This window comes from Thalassophryne amazonica, chromosome 2, assembly GCF_902500255.1.
Source record: "Thalassophryne amazonica chromosome 2, fThaAma1.1, whole genome shotgun sequence".
Lineage (NCBI taxonomy): Eukaryota > Metazoa > Chordata > Actinopteri > Batrachoidiformes > Batrachoididae > Thalassophryne > Thalassophryne amazonica.
In genome coordinates this window covers 7,933,112-7,951,425 of record NC_047104.1, presented here as the reverse complement: position 1 = coordinate 7,951,425, position 18,314 = coordinate 7,933,112, and the positions used below count along the sequence as shown (strand labels likewise).

Sequence of the window (18,314 nt, the reverse complement as noted above, 5' to 3'; positions counted from 1 at the left end):
AGCCAGTGGAGTGAGTATAGGATGGGCGCAATATGCTCACGTCTAGAAGTGTTTGTCAAAAGACGAGCAGCAGCATTCTGCACCAACTGGAGACGCACAAGAGACGACTGATTAATGCCCGCATAAAGTGCATTACAATAATCAAGTCTGGAGCTGATGAAAGCATGAATGGCCGTCTTAAGATCACGTCTACTGAGAAAGTGCTTTATTTTAGCCAAGAGGCGAAGTTGGAAAAAACTAGCTTTGACAACAGAATTTATCTGTTGATCGAACCTCAAACAGCTGTCAAATATCACTCCCAAATTCTTGACAGCTGGTTTTACATAGTTAGCCAAAGCACCAAAATTTGGTGTTACCACATTTGGTATGCCAGTGCGCTCAAACACCATGATCTCAGTTTACCATCATTCAGGTAAAGGAAGTTTCGGGACAGCCACTGCTTTACATCACGAATACAATTAAATAATGATGACAAAGCATCACTCCCATTAGTCCTCACAGGCAGATAGATTTGCAGATCATCTGCATAACAATGAAAGGACAAATTGTGCTGGGTTATAATTGACCCCAATGGCAGAATGTACAAAGAAAATAGAATCGGCCCAAGGACAGATCCCTGCGGCACTCCACAGCACAGAGGAGCAGTTGATGAGGAAAGGTCCCCAATCATGACAGAAAAGCTCCTTTCAGCCAAATATGATCTAAACCACTCAAGTGCAATACCATGAATGCCAATAAAATGTTCCAACCGGGAAACAAGTACTGTGTGATCCACAGTATCAAAGGCTGCTGTGAGGTCCAACAGAACCAGCACAGCAGGATTCCCTGCATCCACCGACAGAGTAATATCATTATGAACTTTTAAAAGTGCTGACTCAGTGCTGTGTCGCGATCTAAACCCAGACTGGAATTTTTCAAGGATGAGATTGTCTTCTAAAAATGATTGTAACTGTAAAAAGACAACCTTTTCTAAAACCTTAGATAGAAATGGCAGATGAGAGACAGGTCTAAAATTGGATAAAACTGATGAGTCCAGGTGAGGTTTTTTAAGAAGAGGTCGAACCACAGCATGTTTAAAAGCAGCTGGAACAGACCCTGATCTAAGGCAAGCATTGATAAAAGTTAGGAGACCCGCCCCAACAGTATTAAAAACCTCCTTCAGCACCTTAGCTGGAACAACATCAAAAGGACAACTTGTAGATTTTATGTGTTTGACAACATCAGCGAGAGATGCAAAAGAAATGGGCTCAAACTGTTCGAGCACAGCAGAATGTGCACAAGGAGCAGACAACTCAACATTACAGTTCTGATCAGCGTTCTGTCTGACTGATGAAACCTTATCAATAAAAAACTGAAGAAACTCCTCACAGGTTGTGGTTGTAGCGTCCAACAAAACAGAGGTGTGTGGATTTACAACTGAGTTTATAGTCTGAAATAACACACTGGGACGATGACAACTGCTCGAAATAATATGAGACAGATATTGTGCTTTTGCCTCCTTCACAGCCTTCTGATAGTCAGACTGTCCCAAAGAAAACCCAGAGACACCTGTAGTTTGTCCTTTTTCCATTTTCTCTCCGCCCGTCTGCAGCGTTGCCTGAGGGCACGGGTCGTGGCATTTAACCAGGGGTTGGATTTTGATTTCCTGGATTTGCAGCGCATCGGTGCAACAGAGTCCAAAATTACTGTGCATGTAGAGTGGAAAGAAGAGAGGATGTTATCTGGGAGTAATGGAGAAACCAGTCCATCCATGGCATAAAACTGAGAGTCCATGAAGGCAGCAGCAAAGTCCCCCGCTGTCGAGGAGGTGACCAAACGGCGGCGAGAGACAGGAACAAGTGGCTTACTAGCAGATGGAGGAGCAATAAATTCAAAAATAACAGGAAAGTGATCTGAAATAGCAGCGTCTGATATGTCCTTAAGTGAAACTGAGAGCCCAAAAGAAATAACCAGGTCCAAGGTGTGTCCAAGATTATGTGTTGGTCCATCCACAACTTGTGTTAGACCAAAAGAGTTCAGGAGGCTTTTAAAATCATCAGCCAGCTGATTAGAAGGACAACAGATATGAATATTAAAATCACCACAGACCAAAAATTTGTCATATTTTGGGATAAAATCTGCCAGAAACTCAGAAAACTCCTGAATAAAATCCTTATTAAATTTTGGTGGACGATAAACAACAGCACAGAGCACAGGACAGTCGAACTCCATCACAAACAACTGAAGTTCAAAAGTGGAGTAGACATTAGAAGATAAAAATCGGCATTTAAAACTTTCTTTAAAAACCGTGGCCACACCCCCGCCTCGACCTGATGCTCGCGGGGAGCTGAAAAACGAGCAGCCGGGGGGGAGGAGCTCAGAAAAGGCGCTATTTTCACCTGGTTTCAACCAGGTCTCCGTTAACAGGAGAAAGTCCAGATCACGACTGGAGAAAAAGTCATTCAAAATGAATGTCTTACTTGTGAGTGACCTTGTGTTGACGAGCGCCACACGGACTGAGCGCACGTCAGTCTGCTGCGAGACACGACTGAGTGGGCGCAGGTTCTCCTGCACGCAGCCACGACTGCAGCTCCTCACAGGACGGCGACGCGGAAGTGGAGACCCGGCACCCCGGACAACCGGCCGGAGCCACCGATAGCGAAAAGTCAGGGAACGCCGCACGTCGTAGCCGTCATATGGTGTGAAGAATCCGGCTATGAATTGTCGTGGAGCATGTTTGCAGGAAACAGCCAGGCACACTCTGAGCCGAACACGGACTCCTCCTCTCTTCCCGCGTCCTCTGCGACGCAGACGCCGAGGCAACACGCCAAGCGGCCGGCGTAGAAAGTCTGGTACGGACGCTAAGACAGGCGGCGGGGGCAGCCCCGTCCCTGGCCGTCCGCCCGAGCCAGGATCAGCGAAATTCTCCAGCGAATAGACTTTCTGCTTAACAATTCCCTTAGCAATCCTTCAGTTCTGGACACCGGACCGGCCATTGTTTTTCAGGGTGTTTAGGGGGAAATGATCATTTCTCTACATTGACTGCAGAATACAGTGGGTCTGCTTGAGGCTTGAAGCAATGAAGCAGAGCTTTGACCCACTGTTCGCTTTTCTGCTTCGCTTCAAGCTGCAGGTCAGCAATTCTTCATTAACCCTCTCAAAGCCATTTAACCCTCTGGGGCCGACGCTGTTGTATACGATGGCTAAGACCAAGCTTTACTAAATTATAAATAACTTTTGAATGATATGAGATAGAAACTTACTTTTTTTTTTGGCTGAAAAGTTAACTCCGCGGACTTTCGAGCCAGCCATCGGCCATCTTTGTACTCCTCATAGAAGCTGTGTGATGATGTGCGCAATGTGAGTGTCCAATCGGAATTGGTTCACCGTCACATGGTTTTCCAAAATCCAGTCGTAGGGCAGATTTACCTCACGTGAAAAGCCAAAGATCATTTTCAGGAGTGATGTGTTACTAGTTGGCCCATTTGAATAGCCCCCTGGGTGCTCCAATGACTACATACTATTAGTACATACTCAGTGTGCCCTGCCCCATTACGCACAGCGATCAGTGAAAGCAGACAGAGAGCCTCTGATGACAATCTCACATGCTCAAACAAGGAGTGTGCAACTATCAGGATTGCTCCACTAGTTTGCATGTGAATGTTACTGGATAACTCTGTTGCTTTCTCTGCATAAGTCACTGTTTACCATATCAATGGACAAGAAAATGCATAGACCATTTTGTATATATTGTTCAAAATGTGCATTTGTGTTTATTGTTTGAACCTTTTTGTTGTACAGTCTTTCACACAAAACCTCAAATTACCTTTATAAAGTGTCAAAACAGTTGTTTATTATAGTTTGCTGTGTGTTTTGAATAAATGTGTGTGGAAAATTATTTTTCGCTTTATTTTTTCCTTGCCTATTTCTGATTGTAAACCTTTATCACACTTATAAAACACAACAAAAACATATATATTCTGAAAGCACAGGTTGTTCTGAAAAAAAAAGACATAAAACCTGATTGTGGGATGCAGGGAGAGCTGATAACAGAAATAATAAAACATTTATGCCAGGCGAGTGAACTGTCCAAATAATGCCCTCAGACCCCAGAGGGTTAAAAATGTCAATCGTGAGTCACCTTTGTGTGGGTTAACTAACTGGGACTCTTGTTGCAGGCAAGAAACAGGAATTGTCCAATGTTCCACACCGGAGTTTTACACGATGGATCTCTGGCGTGAGAACAGGTTCACTGCTATGAGCACCAGCAGGTGAGTAAACTTAAGTTGTCCATCAGGTAACTGAAATAATAATAATAATAACAATATCCTCTGTTTTGTGGGACTAAGGCGCACATGCAGTGCAGCCGGCTGAAGAGCTCAGCTCAGAGTCTATGGAGTTACATTTGTGTCATTAATATCTGAACGGAAATGCTTTGGATAAAAACTGCAGATTTAGTTTATTTCTATTTATGTTCAGAGATAAAGGATCCATCATCAGTGGTGGGCACAGCAAACCAAAAAGTTAGCTTCGATAACAGCTAATCAGCTAACTGAAAAATTATCTTTTATAAAGCTAAACTGATAAACCACCCAAAAATTTATCGGAAGCTACAGCTAACCGATAACTTTTGGTATTGTCTCCGGTACACTGCAACAACTACTAATAAGCTGATTTTGACTTATGGTTTTGATAAAAAAAAAAATCCGGATAAAATGTCTCTTAATCTCAGTTTTGTCATTTGTCATTTTAAAATACAACACATATCTTTTAATTTTAAATAATGCAGTAATTCTGAAGTTTTGTAAAAGACAGATGCCAAAGGGATTATGGGTAAATGAGCCTCCGCTAACACTGATTGGTTGACTCATTCATTCTATGTAAAAACCAACACGTTAATGTGACATGACGTGTGTATTTACATGTAAGTGCTTTTATAAAATATGCCATTTTATTCATATGGGAAAAAAAGCCATTTGCAAAAGCCAAAAGTCAAGTTGTCATCAGACAACCGTCTAATATAACTGGGGTCAAAATGCATAGAACACTGCCATCTACTGGCGCCCATGTACTCAGACCCTTACACATAATCCTTTGCATACCAGATTTTTTTGTTTAATTTTTTTCACACGCCAGAGAGTTGCCATGGTTTAAACAACAGAATCCACGATGACAATTGTAAATGAACATTATACAACCAAAATGTACATTTTTATTTCTTTAGCTGCTGCAAGAGGCTACAACAACTATCAGGTGCGCAAAGGCTAATGGGATATCCCAATACTTAAGGTGAATACTGCCATGAAAACTACTGGCCAGTAGATGGCAGTAGAGACCGTGAAAACTTGCCAAAACAAATATTCCAAATAATTCATGTGCTATGTTCAATCTGCGAGGAATTTAATAAATGCAAACCGAATTTCTGACATCTTAAATATATTACTCTGGAACAAAGACGACAAACAGTGTTGTAGGACAATAACCATGACGTTAAAGAGCAAACAGGAAGAAACCTGAGCTTCTTCTGGCATTTTTACATAAAACAAACATAATAACAATGTTTATAAACCCAGAGACTATATTCACAAGAGTTTAAGGCACAACATACACAGAGTTTAATGCTGTTGTCCGTGTGGAGCCTAAACAGAGCATTTCAAATGCATTTCTCCTGTCGTGACTGTACTGAGATTACCCACAATACACCTGCACACAGCATGTCCACACTAAAACCTTCAAAATTAGTGCAATACTTTAAAACTAAAACATATAGCTGATTTTTTCACTTTATAAAACTTCAGAAGTGACGTTAATTTAAATAACATGCCCAAAATTAGTTTGGTTAAAATTTTAACCATAAGTTAAAACTCTATGCCTCTGGATGACTTGGGTGTTATTTCCAGTGAGTTAGTATGGTATTAAAAGCAATTGTTTTGTGACTAGTTCTTCTCTGACTGCAGAGAATAGAGCAGTTTCTTCTCAAACCAGCTCTCCTCTCTTTACAGAGAATAGAGCTGTTTATCTGCTACAAAACATTTAACAGGTAAGCGCTAAAATCTTTGATATCAGACTTAACAAAGGTTTTTAACTAAGATTTATTCACTTCACCTGCAAGAACATGCTACCGCTCTAAAAATTATGGGACCAAAACTTATCAGAAGATAATTGATCCGATGATGAGGTTTTCAAAATTATCTGAAAAGCTAATCCGATAATGAAAACATTAGCTTCGGTAATTAGTGGTTAACGGATTAGCAGAACTGTGCCCACCACTGTCCATCATGTACATCAAGGATCCAGTGACAAATTTCATATGTATTTACTTTAAGACTCAATAACTCAGCCACATGGGGTGAGTTATTGTCAATGAGAAAAGTGTCAGCTACCAATTTTTTAAATGTTTAGAACCCGTGGTTCCCCACAGGTAACACTCTTACAGTGGTGTCCAAAGTAGAGGTGGGCGATACCGGGAATTTTGGTATTGATCCGATACCAAGTAAATACAGGCCCAGTATCGCTGACATCGATATCAATACCGATACTTTTTCATATTTAAGCTTCATAATTTAAGCTTCAAAAGACCAAGGATAGAATTTCACCAAACATTGTATGTGACAACAAAATACTTTATTATCGCAATCAACATTTTTGTTAAAAAAAAAATCACTCAACACAACTTAAAACAAAATCCCCTGAGGTAGAGGGCTGACAAACCACAATATAAGGGTGCACTGCTCCGTGTTGTGTGACACAGCGCAGCGCTGCTCTTCCAGACAGAAAGTAAACTTTGATGAATCTGTGGAAGGATACAAAAAGCTATCTCAGAGATTTCAGCTGTCAGTTTCCACTGTGAGGAACATAGTGAGAAAATAGAAGAAAACAGGCACAGTACTAGTTAAGGCCCAAAGTGGCAGGCCAAGAAAAATCTCAGATAAGCTGAAGCGAAGGATAGTGAGAACAGTCATATTCAACTCACAGACCTGCTCCAAAGCCCTACAACATGATCTTGCTGCAGATAGTGTCTCTGTGCATTGTTCAACTATACAGCTCACTTTGCACAAAGAGATGCTGCATGATGCTGTAATGCAGAGGAAGCCTTTTCTGCATACACGCCACAAACAGAGTTGCTTGAGGTATGCTAAAGCACATCTGGACAAACCAGCTTCATTTTGGAATAAGGTGCTGTGGACTGATGAAACTAAAATTGAGTTATTTGGACAAACATAACAAAAGGCGGTATGCATGGCTGAAAAAGAACACAGCATTCCAAGAAAAACACTTGCTACCTACAGTAAAATTTGGAGGTGGTTTCATCATGCTGTGGGGCTGTGTGGCCAGTGCAGGTACTGGGAATCTTGTTAAAGTTGAGGGTTACATGGATTCCAGTCAATATCAGATTCTTGAGAACAATGTTCATGAATCAGTGACAAAGTTGAAGTTCCGCTGGGGCTGGATCTTTCTTCAAGACAATGACCCGAGACACTGCTCAAAATCTACTAAGGCATCCATGCAGAGGAACAAATACAACATTCTGGAATGGCCATCTCAGTCCCCAGACCTGAATATTATTGAAAATATGTGGTGTGATTTTAAGCCGGCTGTCCATGCTCAGAAACCAACAAACCTGAGATGTTTTGTAAAGAAGAATGGTCTAAAATACCTTCATCCAGAATCCAGACTCTCGCTGGAAGCTATAGGAAGCCTTTAGAGGGTGTTATTTCTGCAAAAGGAGGATCTACTAAATATTGATGTATTTTTTTCTGTTGGGGTGCCCATATTTACAGTATGCACCTGTCGAATTTTGTTTAAAGAATTATTGCAAACTTTCTGTAAATCCAAGAAACTTCATTTCACTCCTCAAATATCACTGTTTGTCTGCTATATGATATATTTAAATGAAATTGCTGATCCAAACAACCAATGATTTATAAAGGAAAATCATGGAAATCATCAGGGGTGCCCAAACGTTTACATAAAACTTTATATGTACGTATATATACACACACACTTTTAGGTTGCCTCATGTAGTGCAATAAACATATCCCCAAAACAGCCTTTTCGTGTCTTCCTTGTAAAGACAACACTGACTGAATATGCTGCTGCCTGCATCCATATCGTTTTCCAAGTTCATCCAGTGAATGCATTTTTTTGGAAATTCCCATTATGAGATTTCCAAGTTGCTTTGCATGCAGCATTAGTGAAAAGCTGTCAGCAAAGGTGGGAGCCATGGCTTCAACATCAAAGTACACAAGAGAGAAAACTGACCCACCTTTCGTCAAAAAAGTGACAGCTGCCAATCAAAATCGACTACGTCACTAAGCCCCGCCCCCTCCATGACGTCATAGCCAATCAGAATCGATGACGTCACTATGTCCCGCCCCTAAGCCCCTCCCCTAGTCCCGCCTCTAAGCCCCGCCCCTTATGACATCACAGCCAATCATAATCGATGACGTCACTATGCCCCGCCCCTAAGCCCCGCCCCTGATCCCGCCTCCGAGCCCCCGCCCCTTATGACGTCACATCCAATCAGAGTCGATGACGTCAGTATGTCCCGCCCCTAAGCCCCGCCCCGGCTCCTCCCCTAGTTCCGCCCCTGGCTCCTCCCCTAGCCCCACCCCCAAGCTCCTCCCCTAACCCCGGCCAAGCACCGCCTCCAAGCCATACCTCCCCTCCCACCCAGGGTCTAATATTTTAATGTCATTTTATTTCATGAATTAAAGAATGATTAAAAATACCTAGATCTTTTTAATGTATTAAAGAATTAACTAATTCTGAAATAATTAAACATAAATCAGTGTCTATTATTTAATGCCCCTTTAATATTTTTAATTCTTAAATTATTACGTTTCCTTTTCTGTTTTTTAATTCGTAAATTAAAGAAGGGGTACAAATAGCCGTCTCTCGGCTGTAAGTCTTTGCAGCAAGACGGTCAAATACCCACGCATAGAGCTGCTCGCGGAAACATGACCCCACGGCTGTAAAACCTGTTGCAGACGCTGTGTCTGTGTGTGTGCGTGCGTGTGTGGGTGTGTGTGCGTGTGTGTGTCTGTGTGTGCGTGTGTGTGTGTGCGTGTGTGTGCGTGTGTGTGCGTGTGTGTGCGTGTGTGTGCGTGTGTGTGTGTGTGTGTGTGGCGGGACACCCGCTGAGCGGAGATGCTGCCCCGAGGTGATGAACCCGAAGAACAATAAACAATGCTCCTTATCACTCACGCCAAAGGATGTTTCAATCAACAAAGCTCCTTATCACTCACGCCAAATGGTGTTTCTTTTAAGATATTACCTGATCATCATGGTGCGCGGGACACCCGCTGATCGGAGATGCCGTGCTCATATTCCGGTGATGTCTGTACTGGGTGAAAATTCTTACAACTTCAGGATGATCCGTTGCTTGAAAGATGAGATCGTCCAAAATAACCAGATGGCTCTGACCTTCAGGGAAAAGGCTGTCGTCCAGAAATGAGTCAGGGAGTCCTCTTACAAATTTAATATTTTATTCTTCAGTTCAGAATACAGAGGTTGTTCAGACGTATACAGCCATACAATGTTGTCAGGCACATGTCTCATAGCGTGGCTACAATTTTCCAGCAATGTTTTCACAAACACAGTCTTTCCCGAACCACTCGGTCCAATGATGAGACAGGAGAATGGGAGCTGAAGTCTGGGGTCAATCTCCACCGTATTTCCAGAGTGAGACATGTTTCAAAATCCGAACGGTTCGGTTTCCCCGTCCTTTAAAAGACGCCGCTTGTCATACACCACCCTGAAGGATTTTTGAAACGACACGTTTGTCAAACTGAAACTGCTTTTATGACGTTTAATTCCCTGCTGCGGCGTTATGATAGATGCAGCGAGGGCGGGATCTTTTATATAACCCTCGACCAGATCTTTGACGCTGTCAAAGTTTATTTTCTGACAGCTTTCGTGGGTTTGAGTGATCCCCTTCACACGCATGACCGTTTTACCTCGTGCGGTTTTATATGCGTAACTTTTAGGTCCCGCCGCTGCAAACTCTGTGATGACGTCGCCGTTCAACTCGTCGGTGAGCTGCCCCAGATAATTACCGGTAGGCAGCGGGGTTTCACCCCGCCTACAAACGTAAATCAGGCTATCGGTATCATAATACAGAATCCTGTCAGGATTTGCCACAGCCTCCATAAAACCGTACAAGGTCAAACGCGCGTACGCCGTTGTAAACGCCGCGATGAAATATTGACGGTTTTACCCGGTCGGCTGACGTGCCGCGGGCCGTACCTCCATTGAACCATAGCCGCCTGACTGCTGAGGAATGTTAGATATGTGACCTCGTACTCTTCAGAAAACAGATACCTGAACAGATCATCAGCATTTTTAACGAGCGCGGTCTGCGTCAGATTTGCCCTCTGGGCGAATTTCCCCCAGAAGGAGTTGAGGCAGATCTTAGCCATCTGACGTTTTGCCGGATTGTGACTGATTTTTTCTGGGTCTAAACGAATCTTCTGATTCAGCCAGTAGTCCGTGATGTATTTTTCTCTGCTCTCGGAGTCTTTATCAAATTCGGGAGGGAAACCAGAGGCTTCCTGCTTGTGTTTTAAGAAGGTGTTTATGTACCCCTCAAAGATTTTATCACTTTTTTCCTCAAAATGCCAGACTTCAAAAATCTTAGCTACAGCATAGCCTGTATCCAGAGCTTTGTGGAATTCCGGGGTCGTCCAAGTCCCAGACAGAGCTCTCTGCTGCTGACTGTGTGTGCACGCTGCAGCTTGATTATTTTCATCAGCGCAGGTGCGACACAGAGTAAACACCAGTTTACCGTGAGGAGTTCTGTGTGGGAGGACGGGGAATTTTAGCCCCTGGGGCGGGTACACGATGGCTTTGATGAGCCCGAAATAAGTCCTGGGGTCTCTGAAATTTCTCTCGATAATTTCCGGATGCCCCGTGGGATATGTGAAATTTACGTTAACGTAAGGATACAGCGAGGTCACGTCGACGTAATAGACCGTCTCATCTTGCTCAGCCGTGTACCTCAGACGGGCCGCGCAAGTCCGACCGCCGTATAAAGCGTCGCGAGGTTCGAGGGGCGGCGGTAACCCCCTGCGGGCGAGGAAACACCGAACGCTCTCATCCCTCAGCCTCATTTCAAGCCATTGATGCTCCCAAATTACGTTGAGGGTGACGCCCGGCATAGCCCGCAGAAAGGCTATTTTTTTCTGACACGCTGCGTGGAGCTCTCCAAATGAGGTGTTTGTGAGAGGGTTTATTTCATGCTGTGTAAAACACCTTGCACACCCGTGGTAAAAACATCCGAGAAACTCCCACACTTTTATCCGGCCGTCAATCTGAGCATACCCATCAACATAATAACCTCCTATTTTTTTCTCGCCCCTGTTTAGAGCATGATCGATGATAATGTTTTGCGTCTCAGCAACCCATTCTAACCATTGCACGGCCACGTCCGAATATTTTTTATGCCTCGTTCTATAATTGTCGGCGGAGGGGATCGCCAGCGTTTTTGGAGCAAGAAAGTTAGTTTGGAAGACTTTCATACACGCCGAGGCGATTGTAACGCAGGTAAAAGGATCCACGAGTGTTTCAGCGATGAATTCAGACATAAATTTGGAGCAGGCTGCAGCCAAGATTTTTGTGTCGTTATCACAATACATAACGGCCTCGGCTTTAAAATCGAAAATTGCGTTTTTTTTCCGCACGTACCACGCGTTAAATTCCTCTCTTTCTCCCTCTGACATATTTGCGACCCCGTAAGCCGCTGAGTCCGGGTACGGACCGACATAGTTCAGATTTTTTTCTGAACTGAACAGGTGCGGAAAGTAACCTTTGCGGATGATTTCGTCTTTCAGCCGGATCCCCAGGGCTTTAGGCATCTGAGATAAGCGCATTGTAAGGAAAGATAACGAATCTATATATTTCTGTTTAAAGGCGGCGTCTGTCATGAGTAATAGTTTACTCCCGGTCATAATCACAGCGGGGGTTACGCCCTGCTGGACTAAATACTTTAGAAGCAAATAGCCGTCAAAACCTTTTGAGTTGTGAGCGATGAACACGTATTCTTTGAATTTTCTCGTTCTAAAATGTTTAAAGAAGCGGGCTACGCAGTCTGTCCCCCATGCGCTCCAAAATCACCCGTCTTTGTTACAGCGCTGACGTAAAACGGTACGTTGTTCCCCGTTATTATCGACATACGTTTCAAATCATAAAAAACATATTTCTCTGAATGCGTCTCTTCAGCTTTGAGCGGGGTCATATAGCAGAGGTGACCCTCGCCCGGCTCCTGGAGAGCCTCGCCGCATATATGACACCTCTTCTGCTTACACACGTGCGGAGCGCTGTTTTTAGAAAACGCTATGTAATACTCACGTTTACATCGAGAGCATTTTTTCTGTTATCACACACATTAACGAACTTACCGGCGGAAAGGACGATACTTCGGCTGTTTATGCAGGCTGTAACAGGTGGGAGAGCGACACTCCTTGTTACATTCGCTGCAGAATACAGGGTTATTTTTCTCATAACACTGCGTGGATTCACAAATTTTACAATATGACGGACAATTATGGGAGGCGTGGTTATTGTACCCCTCAAAGCAAAACTTACATACATATTTCACTCCCAAAAATCTCTTTAAATCGATGATTCCGTAAAAATGATTATTAAACAGAAAAACGAAAAGAGTTTTCTGCTGCGCCGGTATTCCTGTCTGGAATTTTGTCAGCTTTCTCTCCCCTTCGGCTCTGAAAAACACCACAATTTTACAACCCAGAGCGTTTTCAAATTTTCCCACCTGCTCTAAAGATACCGGCGTAGCTTCCGTTAATCCGACGCTATTTTGTAACGCCAGTCCGCGCTGCTCCGCCTCGTGCGTACTCAGATGAGGATTCAATAACTGAACGAGGTTTATCGCGAAACATAAACTGTTGTCAGGATTATACACGATATTAAGGCATTTGGATTTTTTCCTCAGAACCTCGTGATGGAGGAGGTCATCTATTCTGCGCTTCCCCGCGCCGTTCTGGTTGCGGATGACTTGAACCACTAATTCCAGAGACTCGTCGGCTAAAACGTTGGAATTTGATTGTATCAATCGTTCTAACAGATTTTGGAAGCCCGTCACATCGCCAGCGTCGTTATATGAGCTGATCAAAGCGGCCTCGTTGTAGACTGAGTCCCCACGAATCTCCATTTGGATAAAGTCCCCGGCCCTGGCGTGTGTTAAAGCCTTTTCGACCGAGTTATGAAGAGCCCCAACGACGTTACGGTAAAATTCCGCGTAGTCGGGAATTTCGTCGGCGCGCTGGAAATTGAGAGGCAGCCTGATTTCGATATTGTTAAAAGCAGGTCTCCTGATGACGTTAGCAGCCCCACCGCCCGTCATGGGAGAGTGTCGGCTGGACCCCGGTCGTGCATCATCCCCGTCTTCCATCAAAACAGAGATCGCCGCGTTTATCGGGGTTAAACGAGCTCTGTTTAAAATCTCTTCTCCGCGCGCATTGCGCGGGGAGGGACTTCTTAAAGGTGAAAAAGCGCGAGCGTCGTTAGGCGTTTGATTTAATTCATCCACCGCGGATTGGACGTGAGGATTAACTTCACACGCGAGGAGGTTTACGGCGTTATTTAACGGAGTCAGACGTACCTGGTTCAACGCCGCGGGACCGGACTCGTCTGGAGGTGAGGTGTGCGGGGGGTCAGGGGGCTCTTCAGTATCAGACTGGACCGTCGAATTTATAGCGTTAATCGCAGAAATGATGTAGGGGTTAATTTCTTCCGATTCTCGTTCAGCCGCTAAATTGTTAAGAGCCTCATTTAACGGTGTTAAACGAACACGGCTTAAAAGTCTCTCTCCGGACTCGATGTTATTTTGAGGCGGCGAATTTAACGCCTCGGGTAATGGACCATCTGTTCCAGGAGCGCTCCCTGCTGAGTCGATTATTGAAGCGTTTAAATCCAATACACGTCCGAAGTTATTTTCCCGATGTGAATTCTCTCCTTCCATCTTTTAAAATCTGTAGCAGGAAGAATCTACCTCAAGAAATTCAGTTAATATACCTCTTCAAAATGAATTCTCCCGTTCCATCGGAATAAGAGAAAAAATAAAAAAATAAAAACAGACTACACATTTTCAAGAAAGTTGCGTGATGAGGTTAATCCCAGCTCAGAATATCTTCGAGCCTTGCGTCTCTGTGGAAAATAGACGGTCTCCCTCCACCGCGTGCTGAAAAAAGAGAAAATCGTTAGTTATTAAATATTTAAAATAAATAAATACATAAACTCCGACTCCTTACCGTGTACATCCGCGGATCGTTTTACGGGTCTCTCCCACTGACCCGCTTCTCCATGGGCTGTGACAGAAAAATCGGGTTATTCCAGAGTTTTAATCGTGATTTAATCTCGATCGCTGTACTTACATCTGCGTGGTGAAGTCGGGGCTTCCAGCCTTCGAACTTCTTCAGGGGGCTCTGACTTGATTTCTAGAATTAACATAAATAAATGAATACAAAGCATTACCCTCGCAAGCGGATATTCTGTACTATTTCAAATATATTACCGAGGACGGGTCCGAACGCGCTCTGGACCGTCTGCGTGGTTTTGTCTAAAAAAAAAAAAAAAAACAGTTTCAGACGGCATGCATCATTTAAAACACTCATTTCTATCAAAACAGATTACTTAAATCACTTACCCTGAAAGCTGATGCGGTTTTCGCACTCTGCTCGAAGACAAGAAAACTTAATTAAACAACATGGTTTTCCAGGATTTTTTCCGCAAATTTATTCTATTTTATACCCATAGCTGGGGGTCCAGGCATCTTCACTCTTCACCGGTCGTAGTGGAAATGCTCGCTGACTCGTTCCCAGGGACGTAAGTGATAAGGAGCATTGTTTATTGTTCGGGCTCGGGGCAGCATCTCCGCTCAGCGGGTGTCCTGCGCCCCATGATCGATCGGCTAATATCTTAAAAGAAAACATCATCTGGCGTGAGTGATAAGGAGCATTGTTTATTGTTCTTCGGGTTCATCACCTCGGGGCAGCATCTCCGCTCAGCGGGTGTCCCGCCACACACACACACACACACACACACACACACACACGCACACACACGCACTCACACAGACACAGCGTCTGCAACAGGTTTTACAGCCGTGGGGTCATGTTTCCGCGAGCGGCTCTATGCGTGGGTATTTGACCGTCTTGCTGCAAAGACTTACAGCCGAGAGAGACGGGTATTTGTTCCCCTTCTTTAATTTACGAATTAAAAAACAGAAAAGGAAACGTAATAATTTAAGAATTAAAGATATTAAAGGGTCATTAAATAATAGACAGTGATTTATGTTTAATTATTTCAGAATTAGTTAATTCTTTAATACATTAAAAAGATCTAGGTATTTTTAATCGTTCTTTAATTCATGAAATAAAATGACATTAAAATATTAGACCCTGGGTGGGAGGGGAGGTATGGCTTGGAGGCGGTGCTTGGCCGGGGTTAGGGGAGGAGCTTGGGGGTGGGGCTAGGGGAGGAGCCAGGGGCGGAACTAGGGGAGGAGCTGGGGGCGGGGCTTAGGGGCGGGACATACTGACGTCATCGACTCTGATTGGATGTGACGTCATAAGGGGCGGGGGCTCGGAGGCGGGATCAGGGGCGGGGCTTAGGGGCGGGGCATAATGATGTCATCGATTATGATTGGCTGTGACGTCATAGGGGGCGGGGCTTGGAGGCGGGACTAGGGGAGGGGCTTAGGGGCGGGACATAGTGACGTCATCGATTCTGATTGGCTATGACGTCATAGAGGGGGCGGGGCTTAGTGACGTGGCCGATTTTGATTGGCAGCTGTCACTTTTTTGACGAAAGGTGGGTCAGTTTTCTCTCTTACACAAACGTTTTAAAAAGTAACCTCAGGGTAACGTTCGGGGAAGAGCCTCAATCGCAAAAAAAAAAAAAAAATCACAGCCATCATCTATTTTCTACCAGATTCTAAACTGTCCCACGATGGCACAAAGAAGATTCCTTACTTTACAGCAAGTATTGAGCCCAGTGATTTACGAGGATTTTGGCCTTGCACTTTATTATATAAAGTTCATCACGTCCTTATAAATGAACTGCAGCCGTTTCCATATGCTGTAGACGCTCAAAGCACTTTACACACACACACACACACACACACACACACACACACACACACACACACACACACACACACACACACACAACACACACACACACACACACACACACAAAGATGTCAGCCTGCTACTGCGCAAAGCAGCCCAACTGCACAGCACGAACAACTCGGGCATTAAGGACCTTGCTTCAGGGATCTTAGTGATGTTCCTGTCTGACAGGGAATCGAACCTAAGAGCCTCTTGACCATCACACCTTAACACAAATATTTGTCACCAAATCTTTGATGAAAATTAGCTCTTCCACTCTGCTTCTTCGTGCGTAATTTACGCAGCGTGTCCACAACTCTGAGCTCCTGTGGATCCACAAGGAGGTCCGATCACAGACATTCCAGGCGCGTGCGTCACAGAGCAGCTCTCTCTCCTTTTATCTCCCTTTCTCTCTCTCTCTCTCACACACACACACACACACACACACACACACACACACACACACACACACACACACACACACACACACACACACACACGTACACACTCGCGCGCGCGCACAGCCGCCCGCTCACCTCTTTTATCCTGAACTTTGGCGGTGATCTCCACCAGAGGCTCGGTCTCTCGATCCAGCTTCCGTGATATGATCATATCCCCGCTGTCACGGCTCAAGCTCACCGGCGAGCTCTCCGTGTCGGGCTCCACCAGCTCAAATGTTGCTGACTGAAACCTCACCGGGTTCAGGTTCATAACCACCGACCCGATGCCTGCGTCCTCGGATACGTTGATTAAAACGGGACTGTCTGAGTCCATCACGGACCTGGACCTTCTGGTTGGTACTTTAAGTTTCCCCTTTTCTGGATGTGGATTCACTGAGGGCGCCACGGGCCACTGTCGCGGATTGATCTGGACGGATATGCTCTGACTGGTGCGTGGAGGCCACCCGCGGTCCCGGGCGAAGACGTGGAACCTGATCGGTCCATCCAGGCCGAGTATGGAGTCCACCAGGAGGATCTCACCCGTTTTGGGCACAGCGTAAAAACTCCCGTTTTTCGGCAAAGCGAAGTAGATGAGCTCCGCGTTTTTGCCGCTGTCGTCGTCCCGCGCCGTGACCGTGTACACTGCTGTGCGCAGCGCCGTGGCATCCTCCACAGTTAGTGTCACATCGGAACCGGGGAATGTGGGCTGGTGGTCGTTCGTGTCCAAGACGTCCACTTTGATGTACGCCACTTCAGCGGCCACCGGAGCGTCTTCTTCACGGGAGAGAGCCGCGCACTGCCCGCAGCACACGCCAAGACCCAGTGCGTACTCAGCCCGCTCCTCCCGATCCAAAACCCCGGAGGTCTTCAACAAAATATGTCCTCGTTTGTAATGCGCAAAGACACGGAAATTTTCGCTCCCGTCCCCGAGGAGTTTAAAGTGCGCCGCCGCCGATCTGGGTTCGGTGACACACAGAATTTGCCAGTTGAGCCTTTTCAACGGGACACTCAGTCCGTTAACCCGCGAGCCAGGAGGCGAGTTCTCAAATACATGCCCGTGAAAGAAGGAGACCTGTTCCACGGATCTGTTCCCGAGTGCGCAAGAGCCCAAAAGGGGAAAGAACACGATCCAAAGCATGATTGGATTTTTCACAGGCTCCGCTGCACTAACGCGACATCCATGTGCACTGTCCTTCCCGGGGAGATCGCTCCACTTCCTTTTTTATGTCCAAAAGTTGACTTAAGCCGACATGGTGCTATTTCGCTATTACATACTTTATCTCTACGCAGGAGAACTTTGCGCTGCGCGTCCTGCTCCGCTCGTCCACTCCAACAGTCTGCCGTCTCACCAGCCGCGCCGAGTGTGCGCGTCCAGGAAAAAAAAAAAAGCTGATTCGTGCGGCTCGAGCGCGCGCTTGCTTCCGACTAGTCTCACGCCGCAATCGCACTTAAAGTCTGTCTTCCATTTGAGTGGCTTCAATTTGTGGACTGTGTAGTCAGCTTCCTGTGAAATGGAGCTGGTCACATCTCAATCAGACGGATCAATCAATACGTCAAATCAAGCAAAAGCGCCAGTTTTACGCACGCATTCCCAAAGCGTGCAACGAGTTGCATTTGCAATAGAAAGACGCAGCGTTAACTGTTTCTTTCAGCTGACAGAAGAACTTCTCAGAAAAATACCAGCAAGGAGAAATTACTCTCATACGCAGGCAGGCGCGCGCACACGCTCTGGAGCCACCAGTGCGCAATTGTGTGCCGTAGAGGT

General features: G+C 45.2%; 1 protein-coding gene across 1 annotated transcript in view; it reads right to left on the bottom strand.

Annotated features, from left to right (window-relative positions):
• The window catches only part of si:ch211-186j3.6 (neural-cadherin), a 1,133,875-nt gene extending 1,115,973 nt beyond the window's left edge, over nucleotides 1–17,902 (bottom strand). Inside the window, 1 exon segment of the mRNA XM_034183518.1 lies at nucleotides 16,646–17,902. Coding sequence (XP_034039409.1) covers nucleotides 16,646–17,687 — 1,042 coding nt within the window. The 5' untranslated portion in view covers nucleotides 17,688–17,902.
• Between the last annotated feature and the right edge of the window lie 412 nt (nucleotides 17,903–18,314).